We start from the raw sequence: 12,501 nt of genomic DNA on the forward strand, positions 1-12,501 counted from the left end.
TGTGCCTGGTTGGAGACACTACAAGATATGCCTGCCAACCGATGTCAGTGGCGTTCTTGTTGTCAGTTTCTATCCAGATTGCCCGAGTGAATGTGTGGAGGTGTAGGCACCTCGGAATGATTGTGTTAAGCTAGCACTAAGTCCCTTCCCCGTCCACCTTTATCCTTTTCTTTACGGCTTTGCTTTCAAATAAATCATGGTTGTAAGGCAGTGAGGCATCGGTGTTGAACACTGATGTCATACTGTCGATGATGATGATGAATGATGAGGATGATAATGATGAGGATGATGATGATGATGAATCCAACTGGTGTTGCTATTGCCTTCAATACTTATTCTCTGCTCTCTAGTTTTTCGGCAATCGAAACAGTAGCAGCTAAAACCAGCGTACCGTAGAATTTGACCAGCACTGTGACGTGCAATATATTTTCCCCGTTTCAGGACGTCGTTTCTGCATCGGGGCATTGAAGTGCTTCATCATATTCATTGTTTTCCCCGCTGGTCCATCATGTCGAGCGGAACTTCACTCCTAGACTCCAAGGAGGAGCATGTTGTTACGTTTGCTGGCTTGGGACTAAAACTTGATACGGTGGAAGATGTCGGCTTCATCGTATCGGAGCTAAAGAGCAACTCGGAAGTTACGTGCCTTAATCTCACTGGAAATACCCTTGGAATAGTAGCAGCAGAGCCGTTAGGTGCTGCATTGGAAAACAATAAGAAGCTAAGGCGGTGTATCTTCAGCGACCTATTTACTGGTGAGTCGATTGACACATTGATTTTTGTGGAATTGATCGTTTTTACTGAAACTACCCTAACGGATTTGGTAGCACTCAAGATGACCAACCTTCACATGTGGGTCGTTTATGAAGAAGGTATCGTTCATTTGGTGGTTGAGAAAACACAGCAGTTAAGTTGAGGTATTCGCTGAAAGCGGTTATCTGTAGTCTTGCATCTGACTTTTCAGTCGTTCCCATCCACGCATGGGCATCATGACAACTCTCGTTTTTACTTACATTGTAGCGGTAACAAAAATTTTCAGTAAGGTTTTGTATAGGGTAGTCTATGGTTCAGTTTACCAACTATGAGTCAGAGCTCTGCTTATCTCGCTGTCAACCTGGTATATTTTATTTTCAACCTTCTGGTAAGGTGCAACAGAGTTTTCTGTTTCTCGACGACTTATTTAGCATTGTATATTACTTTTAATGGAGTAAACGTCAAACACCAAATATATAGGTGGGTTCTGTAACTGAAGTTGTTCACATTGGTGTGTTTCGATAAAACTTCGCTGTCGAAAACAAGAGATCCAGTGGATCACTAGCAGTGAGGTTGTTGATTGGATGACTTCCACCGAACTGATGTACGTAGGTTTTGTTTACGGCAAAAAATAGTGTTGCACCAGCCATGCCTGAAATTTTACAAATGTTCTGAAACCATCAGGAAAATTTCCGAATTTCGGGCTTCTCTGTGTAAACTCTTAAGAGGATGTGTTGGGTAAGTAATTAATTCGTGAGATCTTGAAATCCAGAATCGAAACCTATTTTTCCCGTGAGTGGATTGACAGTCACATCATTCCGCGGAGCCGATCGCTCAGTGGCAGGTGCTTGAATGAAAGTTGTTAAATTTTCTCGATTACATGTACATTATGAATGCATAGATATTATGAATACACCATGTCGTATGTATGCACAACCTACATAATGGAAGAACAATTCATTCTCAGCACCATAATCCCATTTCTCTACCTCAGCACCTAATGAATGTCACCTGTGGGTTGAAAGTTGTAGTGCTCCCACGTAAGCAAATCCTTAACCCACCCGTTTTTTCATTTTAACCGTTTGTAGGTCCTAGGGCAATAGTAATAATCTTGTTAGAGGGCTTTGTTGTCCGGTATAGTACATATCTTGTTTGCTGTGTGTATTTCAGGCCGCCTGAAAACGGAGATCGCTCCGGCTCTTAGACACCTATGCTCTGGTATAATCTCATCTGGTGCGCACCTGGTCGAGCTGGATTTGAGCGATAACGCCTTTGGTCCGAATGGTGTTGTGGGAGTTGTTGAACTACTTTCAAGTCCTGCATGTTTCACGCTAGAGGTAATTCTACTTTACCTGTCCACCAAAGTTCGTCTAGGTCCTCCGAATGAACAATCAAGGCCTGGGACATGAAGGTTGTCGGTATCTAACACAAGCCTTGGAGAAAGGACGAGAGGCTTGCAACAGACATGGGTTGGCTTTGAAAGTTTTTTCTGCAAGTAGAAATCGTTTGGAGAATGTTGGCGCTCAAATGTTGGCGAAAGTACTGGCAGATATGAGGTCTCTAGAAGAGGTGAGTGTGTCCTCAATCCTCACTAACTCGTTCTGCTTGAAGCTTTCTCTTTGTCAGAATGGGATTGGTATTCATGGGAAGGACGGAGTGCAATCCTTGTCGAAAATTCTTATGACCAATACCAAATTGAGGCTGCTCAATTTGTCAGATAACACACTAACTGCAGAAGGCGGAAAAATAATCGCCAAGGCTCTTAGATCACTGGACAAACTGGAGGTATGTGTCGTTGATGGAGTTTTCACTGTTTGTTGCAAAGAATTCGGCTCTGATACGCCCTCATTTCGTTCACAATGTTATCTCTTTCACTGGTGAGTTCTTTTGGCATTGGGCACTACAAGCTACGAATTCCTACACGCTGGTAAACGGTATTGTATGGCCTGCGAAAGATAGGGCGTTTTGTGGAAGTTATTTTTTAATTATGGTGAACTAATACAGGTTTAATATACCGAGGTTTATTGCCTGAAATCGGATTATACGCATTTCGTATTCAGTTAGCAGTAGGAACAGACTGATGAGGGCGGTAGATGTTGTATTGAGGACTGGTACTATGAACGAATGGGTTAATGAACATCAAGCAGAACGTACCGTTAACAACAGCGCAATCGGTAGGAGCACAAAAAGAGCTTTGAACCATACAGAGTAAATAGGCCTAATACACAGATAACGGCGCAAAGGACAGTCGCTGTCTGTAAAACCGGTATTGGGTAAATTTGGCGCAAATGAAATGTACTTGCGGTCTTCAGCTGACAGCGAAATGTAGTAGCATGTGCCCCATGCCAAATCGAAGTGCAAGCCTAGTTCCGCTTGAAACAAAATCTCAGCAAACACTATCAGATGAAATACAGTACGAACGTAATTGAAAAATTAGAACCACCTGGCAAGTTGGAATAGCGTAGCGGATAGCACGCTCGCCTCCCGTCCGGGGGTCACAGGGTTCGACCCCAGGGTGACCTGCTTCTTATTCGAACCAGCCACTCGAAAATTGCAAGCAAATTCGAACAGGCGACAGAATCTCAACATCAGCAGCTAGAGGCTAAGCAAGCCTCAGGCGGAGGCAAAAATCCGGGAGACGCGCAACAGGGAAGCAAAACGGCCCTATAGTAAGCAGACTTATGAGTAGTCAGGACAAACAAGAAATAGCCGCTAGTTGCTGTTGATTCACCGGAGGAATCAGCAGGTGGCGTGGTTAGCCACGAACTCAGCATTTTGGTACGTATCTTAGTGAATCACTGTTGATTAGCGACTTGGTTTGTGATATATCTGGCGGTTTTTTGGCTCGACTGTTTAAGAAGAATTGCTGGCGGTCCAGCCGAAGTTTGAGGATTGATAAGACGATGTCTGAACGTTCCTCAAGTACCTGGGTCTTCGTGCGTCAGAAGCGCCTTTCTGACTAGTGACGCATACGTCCCTTGTGTTTTGACGATGTGATGTGATGTGATGGACAGACAAACTGATTTGATTAGGATATCGGTAAGACTTAAGTCGCAAGATTCAAAGTTCCATTTGCTTCCATCATTCGTACAGCAGCAAACAGTGAGGAAAATTAAGTAGCTTTACAAGTGTGCAGGCACCAGTTACTCTCCGTTTCTTGCCATACGCTTTTTAGTGCATGCTTTGCGTCCGAGATTAATGAAAATGAGTGAACTGTTGACGTCTCGCGATCTGTGTCTTGTTGCTGTATTAGGGAATGGATAAAGGGAATTCAATGTGTCGAAATCTGATTTAGACCGAACAGTATATATAATTCTAGTAAAGCTCTCGCCTGTCTTCTTAATGAGCTAAACTACTGAAGCCCTTAGCAGAGGTTAAGGTGTCGTCCTGCTGTTTTGATAGAACTGATGGGACCTCCTGAAACAATCTGGACTACATCATGCGTTAGTTGAGCCGCTCTATCGGTATCATCTTTGTTGGCAATCGACACACGTAATGAACGGTGTAGTGGCTGTACTGTACCTTGCTGGATCTTCCGCCGATGATTCGCCCTTCTGTTTCGTTCCCGTCATATAGGTCATATAAGTCGTAGTGTGCACTTTGCTGTCGCTGGCTTGCGTCCGTGTCAACAGATTGGGCAGTTTTGTGGAACCGGTGACCGTTATTTTACCAAGGTGACCCCATTTCCCCTACTACCTTGAATACCGACAATCTAGGGATAATGCGCACAATTCCATGCTGAGCTTGTCATCGTGTCATGTGGCCACGTCTTTCAGTATTTTGACGGACAACCTTTGCTACTCATGAGTAGGTTGCGGGGACTTGCTTTAAGCCATAGAGACGCATTTTTGGTGAGCCTATTTATAGTTTTGTTTCGGCCGTGCCATTTAAACAATAAGGACCGTGCTATCTCATTTGTTCATAGCTTTACAGTACACCACAATACCCATCTACTATCGTTCTGCCAATACTTAAAATAGGAACTACATCTGGGTGACTGTATTTTACGGTCCTCAGGAGCGCAAGCTCTGGCCTCTGTTTTGGATGACCCAAAGGTTGCACCCGATTTACGTGTTTTGAATCTTTCTGGCAATGAAATCACACGTCAGGCGGGGGTCAGTCTGGTTCTGTCACTGGGATCAAAGTCAAACCTGGAATCATTGGACCTGAATGCAAACGAATTCGGCAAGTCAGGTATTCAGGCCATCATTCGATCTTTGGAGTCCATCGATCTCTTGCACACTCTTTCTAAGGCGCAGGGTGGTACTCCAGAGAAGGAACGTGTTGGTGATGAGGCGTATGTGGCCGCTTTTGATGAAGACCAAGGTTCTGCGAGTGAATCAGAAGAGGAAGCCGGGGACGAGGGGGAGGAGGAGGAGGAGGAGGAGGAAGGAGAAGTGGATGAATTGGAAGATTCGAATGAAGCGTTTCTTGGGAGCGAGGAAGAGGGTTACGATTATGAGAATGGAGAGAGTGATGCGGAAGATGAGGCACACTCCTCTTTCAATACCGTCAAAGAACAACCCTTATCAAAAACGGGTAAGTAGCCCCTAGTGTATAGTATGTACTTGGCTCTCGAACGCACACCTGTTTGCTGAATTTTCGCTTTCCGTGCGGATCGCAAATATGTATTCTCCCCCATAATAAGTCACCTTGTTCCATAAGAGCCTTTTTGTGGAGAAAATATACAGTCTCGGTTGATTGTCGACGCTTTTGTGGACTATTTTTGGATTTCACTTATCTTTGAAAGGGTATCTTGAAGTTATCAACCTTACACAAAACCACTAACCCACCGCTACGCACCACTACGCTCCCCAATAACGCGCTGATGATGTCACCTCGATTGGTAATGAAACGTTTGCAATCAAACTGCCCAGCTCAGCGAACAAGCCAACGACCGAAATTTTACACATTTCACACTGTCAGAACCGACGGCGGTTGATAGAGGGAGCTGAAATCTGTGGGGTATTTATGCTCGAGATTGGTGGGTTCGCCTGTATACTTTCATGCTCTAGGAGGCCTGGTGTCAATGGTCACCGTTAAAGTGATTTTGTACCAATTTTGTACGAAATTTCTACCGCAGAAGCGAGTACTCGTAACGTAAAAGGTGCGGTATAGCATTGAAGAAATGTGTATTTTTTGAACTCTGGCGTTAAAATTTCAGTCAGCCAAACAGTAATCTTAGTGTGAGCTTGATGTTCGTTGGTAAACTGTGCACCCTTATTTTCTTCAGCTACCGGATTCAGCTTCCGGGATTTACATAACTCGTTGAATGAAAGCAACGTATGTTCAGCGAACAAAGAAAAATCCTCTTCCCAGTCAAAGACCGGCCCTTTTGGTGGAGGCTTATTCTCCTCACTGCCTCCAGCGGATACCACGGACGCAAGCGTCGTGCGTCCCAAAGCGTGGCCTCCAACGGGACTTTTTTCTTCGGCTGTTGGTCACAATGGTCTGTTCAAACCCAGCCATCTTTTCTCGCCCCCATCGTTCCAGCCAACTCCAAATGTGGACAAACAGCTGCAAACGAAGTTGATGGAATTTGAGACCCAACTTCAAAAGTGCTTTACAGGGAAGCATGACGAAGCCGCGATACGTTGCCTAGCAGGTGAGGTTGTATGGCCGTGCTCACTCGCCCTAACGACCTTCGGTGACTTCCTTTCCAGTAAGGTTGCAGGACGATGCAATGCCGTCACATGTGTTAGGCTATTTTACCCCTGAAGTACAACCGACTCAAGTATGTTAGTAATTGAGGAGAATACACTGTGTCAAATAATTCCGTCAAATTAACACTCATTTGCAAACAAATTTAGTTTTGCAACAGACTCACCTGGAACCCGGCTGAATCCCTCGTTTGTGACGTTTCCAGGCAACTGAATGTATTCCGCTAGTTTCGTGCAATTTGTTTTCAGGTAGAACATAAGGTTGACGGGAACTTGGGGACCGCGTCTGCCTGATGAGCCCCAAGAAGGGCGTAAACGGTCGTGGGCTGTCGACGAATATTCAACAAACTTATGAGTAGTGCGTTACGAATTAACACTTCGTTTTGAACGATCAATGCATGTCCTTATGTAGAAACTGGAGCAACAGTCCTAGCCATAAAAAACTGATCGTTGAAAGTGAACTTAACTTACCCGAAGAAATGACTGTCCCACTCCATTTGAGCTTCCCACTGAAACTTGTGAGTTTCGAAGCACCTCTCAGGCCTGAAAATTGGACAGTTTCCTTAGCGGCACCGAGTTGATTTATCCTTTGCTATGTGGTACTCTGTCATTGAATGCAGATAGTCATGCGCTAATCATCTCGGATGGCTCGTATGAACTCGGTCGGGGGTGGAAGTAGCCATCGGCGACCGAGAGTTTTTTTTACATGGTTACACGGTATCTATGTCATAAAACATTGCTGAACAAAGACATCCCATCCAAAAGCTTTTCAAAATAGACTTTATCCTGGTTACCGCTTTGGCCCCACGTTGCACACGACAACCTGAACTCACTGAACCTACATAGTGTACTGACAAGAATAGAATTCAGTCGGGACTTCCTGCGCTTGAACCATGCGGATCTAATCCATAGGGACTAAGGTGGCTGCAAGAAATCCAAAAAAGCATAGTCCTTATCATTCAACCTGCGTCCATTTTATGACTGAGGTCACGGATTAACCTAACTACTCGCTGAATACAGGAATGTGCACTTGAAATGCTTAGGGTCGCAAGATTTCCTGCATAGGTCCAGATCCAGTCTTTTTGCCAATGGCCGCAAATCAAAACCTCGTGAAGTTTTGGCATACTGGTACGGGTATGGGCTACTTTCAAGAGAGATTGCCACAGGCATTGATTGCGTTTTGTCATATCGTGACAAATATCGAATAATGGGACATCTGATGCTTCTTTACGTTATTGTCAGTTGGCTGCTTAACGGTCTGGCGTTCAAAATTAAGGTGCTCAGTCTTGTGTCGGTAAAGTTGACCACCATATTAGTGTTAGTGTTTTTCAGTGTGTTGAGGGTTTGATTCCATTGGTTCATCATCCATGTAGGGATAATGAAATATTGCAGAGCATGTTGCCACAATTAGATCGGTTGATTTCTTACTGTTTTACGTTTTTGTTAAGAGAGATAAATCTAGCGGTCAAGCAGGTATCCCGGCCGACATTGGTTGTAGCTTCGAAGTACTTGATTGTATGACACGGACGCTAAGGTGGCCATATTTTCCTACTTAAGCAGCTGGAGACAGATGTTCACATCTCTGCTAGTTTCATCAGTTAGTTTTGGCTGTTCTTCCGAACATGTATACGGAGACCGAATGTTTCGAATTGTCATCTTTTCCAGCGCGACCGAGACATTTTGTCTGTTTTTTTGTCATATATGTCCCTGTACTAAAACAGTTACCGTACCATATTGTTACATATAATATTGTGGCTATCATGGGTTGTCGCTCAATAAGAACGGGTGTCTGACGAATTCCTTCAGTTTCCATTAGAATGATATCGTTCGCAAGGAACGGTTCAGTTGTTCTCATAAAGGAAGCTCATTGTTCAGCAAACTTGCTTTTCTGTAGCATCCATCATCTTCAGTAGAAACACTTTCAGTATGAACATTGAGGGACTGAAACAACTTTGTGGACGTTCGCGACAGTTGCTATTGATTGTTCACTTTTATTCTTCTACTTTTTGTGTGAGTGATCCCAGTGCCTGGACCGAAGGGGAACACCGATACTTATGCATTATTTATCTTTTTATCAGCGTATTTTCAAATGAACTTCAGAACGATCCTACCGAATAGGCGGAGTTCTAATCTGCCCGGCTTCCAAATCCATCTGGCCCATGAGGAATCCGGTGTATTCGAAACAACTCCGATTACCCTAAGTCCGAATGTAATTTCTCGCGAGTAACACTGTATTGGATTTCCCCTACCTTTATCCGATGATAATGATTAGTGAGTTGGAGCTCCTGATCGCACACACATTTCAAACCAAATTATTTTATTCGATTTCCAGTTCAGCTGTTAATCGCGTTTGAACTTGAACGACTCGAGAAAATCCCAGTCATCGTTATTCATACGGCTTGTAGGGCAGGCGTGCGCCGAAGAAACACTGCATTTCACGGCTAAAATTTCACAGTATTGATTTAGCGCGGTTCCTCTGATTTTGACCTGTGTGGTAGTTCAGAATTTGGGCGGTTAGCCTTTGACACTACAACAGTCTCTCTCGACAGTAGGCCCTTTCGTGGTCGGATGAAGTGAGTTTCTGTCTTTCCCTGCATAGATGTCCTTGAGGTTCTTTTGAGGCGAGATGGCTTAAGTCGTTAGAGCGCGAATTTACTGACCTGAAGGTCCGATCCAAACCACTGCTTCTCGAATTCCCCTGTCTAGGCTTGAGCAACCTGGCAGTATCCCAGCCCTCGTGCTTCCTTCGGGTGGCATGGCAGCTAGGCCCCGGATGGGTGTTACGGCTGAACGATTTTTTTGAGGTTTTTTCAACGAGGACCGAACTGCATCTGGCACAAATGTACTATTGCATGTTGAAGCTTCTTCTCAATTGCTTGGAAGATAATTACAGACCTCTAGCTATCTTTTCAGGTCCAATCGCTTAGGCTCAAGTTGTTGCTTGACATTTTACTGATGAAAGAACTAAACTTTGGATATACGTGTAACAACAAAACGGTTTGCTAAGTCTAGGTTTTGTAAACGAAGTAGATAGTACTCCCACGAGATCGTTTTTTGTAACCTCAGGCAAGATGTTAGGGGGAAAGTCGTCGATATCCGGCCTGTTTTATGAATCAGTTTAGAGTAACTAATGTCTCCTTTTTGCGTTTAAATAGTGTTGAGCTTTGAGGCGATAGTTCTCCGTTCTAGTAGATCAGGGTGATCACACTGCTGGGGTGGGGACGTTCTTTGTGGAGGCCAAGGCTCCCGAGCAAGCGAACTATTGTCTGAATCGGCAGCTACTGTCTGGGTATCATCGAAATCCAGGTGAAATATCGATGGGATAAAAATTAACCTAGGCATAGAAGTTCGCGTTGGATCACTTTTATTTACTGGCGAATGTTAAGGTTCGTCGGAGCCAATATACGAACAATAGTTCGGCGGGTGATGATTTCAGTCGCTCGAATCTCCATTCTTAGATGACTTTGTTCATAACAGGTTCCAATGGGAATTAGCTATCCTCGAGCCATTACTTCAAGTTCCGGTTTAACAACCCTTCCACTTTTGCAAATTATCACATTTTTAGTAGTCAGACTTTTGTGAAGCACAAAAAACCCAGATTAATTTATGAGGTTTGGTTTTTCGAAGCGCTACACTTCAGCCGTCTACGCTTCGAATGCACTACTTTACCACCGTATAGCTAAGGAACACCTCATGGTATTGTTTAGTTACTCCGACGGCGGCACGTCACCTGGATGTGGCATTTCTTATCAATCACCCATGTTGTTCAGTTCATGAAATGCATTTTTGACTGTTCCTCTTTTAGAGATAATCAAATCGGACAGTGTAAGCAATGCGTCTGTGTACAGTTCGAAGCTTCCGACGCACGTGAAATCAGTGGCGCCTGAAAGAGTGATCCGGCTTGGCCTTCAGTTAAGCCTTCATCTGCCAAATCCGCTTCCCGAACAGCCGGACTTATTGACCTACGTCGCCTCTAATTTACTCGCATCTATGCTAAGCCCCGCGGACTCCGCTGGTCGAGGTGATGATGCTATGGTATCACGAGCTGTCAATTGTCTGCTTGTCTATTTGGGTGCAGTCAAAGCTGAGAGGGATAGCGAGGAACATGCGGTGCTTAACAGTGGGGATGTAGACGACGAGCGTCGCCGTATGTGTTATTTCTACGTCACACGGCACATGTTTAGCACTAAGGAACCGCTTTCCATCCATGTACGCAACTGCTTGAGTTGCTTGTTGTCAGAACAGAAGAGCAGGCAACAACAACCAACCCCCAAAGAATCCACCGGAAAGTACCAATCAACGGCAGCGACACGTGAATCTGATCGATTACGTGATGAGCTTATCGGTTTGTTGGAACTACAGCTGGCAGACTTGCGTCTGTGATCTCTCAGACTGATTACCACAAGAATTTTATAATGTTCGAATTCACCATACCCCTGCTGTACAACCATTTGCCTGTGTAACACGAAGTTGTATCCCGGTTATCACAGAAATCATCTCCTTGTATGTGTCTGTTCGACGCAGCACTCTTGACTGGAGTACAAGTGGCTCAGATGGTTTTGTGTACATAGGCCTTTATGTTCATTGTCTCCCCCGATGCAGATTGTCCATTGCAGATGTTTGCGGAGCTTTGTGTTTTCTCACTATCCAAAGTATTTGGGCGCCTTTTACTGGATTTACCATTGTAGTAATATGCTTGCTTATTGTATTCGCTGTCACAAGAATTAAACGTGGTATGCTGATCAATAATTTAGACTCGATATAAGGTGCGCATTCTCTGCTTTTTCCAATGTGAGCGCCCAAGAAACTGCAGACAGAAGTTCTTCCAGAATATGTTCCATCTTTTGCCCGGCTTTATTCGCGTTTAGATGGGGTATTCCTTATCTTCCATTAGTTGCGATCGACTTTAGCGGTCAGCTTACAGCAATATAAGAATGAAGCACCGGTGCTTTATTGCTGTGCGACCCCGCCGGGTTACCATGACGCAACTTCACTGTTTGAAGAACAAAATGATGGAGGAAGGAACTTGGTACTAGTTCAGTACGAAGGCAGATGGTTATACTCGTGGTCGGATGAACAATCGCAGGTTGTCCTCGACGTCTCTATCTAGATATAATGAGAATCACGTGGACCCCATCCTGGATGATGTGCTGCATTTACAGCATTCAGACCCTTCGTAATCTTCCAAGTTCTCTTTTCCGCGCGCCTGAGTCACATCACTGGGAACTCGGCACCAGTTTGTGGTGCTGCATGCAATCCGTAGGTGAATTGTCTGCGGAATTATCGAACATCCATTCGACGGGCATACTTTGCCCCAGTTGCTGGTTCTGGGACAGCTAAATATCGGGAGATGCCTCAAATCCTTCGGTCTCAGAGACTTACTCCCACAACCAAGTAGAGCTATTGCTCCTTCTGAAAGGAGTCCACTACAATACAAGGATCACAATATTTGTGGCCTAAGATTCCCACCAAAACTAAACGGCTTATTCGGATGGTGGCTTCTCAGCGTGCAAAAATGGCATTCATATGACAGCACATAAGATCGAACACTGCGCTTTCGCCTTTCTGTTTGCTCACTTGAGTCCCAATTATTATTTCAAATGTCAAGTTCCATTAATCTGCAGGTATCAAATACTGACCACCTAGTATTCCTCTGAAAATAGCCCAGAAAGAGAAGCAAGCGTAGTAAGCGTTCCGTCTCCAATGCCCATCGCTTGAAGTGTCGTTTCTTTCTGATCATTGCTATCTTCCTTCAGGATTGTGGGATATTAACGAAGTTGAGTGACTGGTAAACTAGGACGGTTGGGTTACGCGAAAACTACATGAAAAGTCGATGTATCTAAAGATTTGGGTAACTTTGGATGATCGGCTAATGTCACTGTCAGAACCCTTTCGCCATTATGTGTTATATCGGCTGATTAGTCTATAAATTGGGCGTGATATCCCTGAGCCTAAGGGTTCGGCAATCGATTGTCTGTAGGTTGAAAGCAGTCTATCTTTTGAGATAGAGTGAACTCATTTTCTGTAAGTCTAGCTTGTTACCATAAATTTAAACGGAACAGCTTTACCTATGTTTCCTTTCCATTCG

General features: G+C 44.4%; 1 protein-coding gene across 1 annotated transcript in view; it reads left to right on the top strand.

The window, feature by feature from the left end:
• The window catches only part of T265_08517 (hypothetical protein), a gene marked incomplete at both ends in the record, with an annotated part of 12,575 nt that extends 1,460 nt beyond the window's left edge, over positions 1–11,115 (top strand). Inside the window, 6 exons of the mRNA XM_009174338.1 lie at positions 442–755; positions 1,924–2,090; positions 2,128–2,538; positions 4,734–5,292; positions 5,987–6,358; positions 10,219–11,115. Of these exons, the coding sequence (XP_009172602.1) occupies positions 442–755; positions 1,924–2,090; positions 2,128–2,538; positions 4,734–5,292; positions 5,987–6,358; positions 10,219–10,796 (2,401 nt within the window). The remainder of the gene's footprint in view (positions 1–441; positions 756–1,923; positions 2,091–2,127; positions 2,539–4,733; positions 5,293–5,986; positions 6,359–10,218) is intronic.
• Between the last annotated feature and the right edge of the window lie 1,386 nt (positions 11,116–12,501).

The sequence above is a fragment of the Opisthorchis viverrini genome (assembly GCF_000715545.1).
Source record: "Opisthorchis viverrini unplaced genomic scaffold opera_v5_222, whole genome shotgun sequence".
In the NCBI taxonomy this organism is placed as follows: Eukaryota; Metazoa; Platyhelminthes; class Trematoda; order Opisthorchiida; family Opisthorchiidae; genus Opisthorchis; species Opisthorchis viverrini.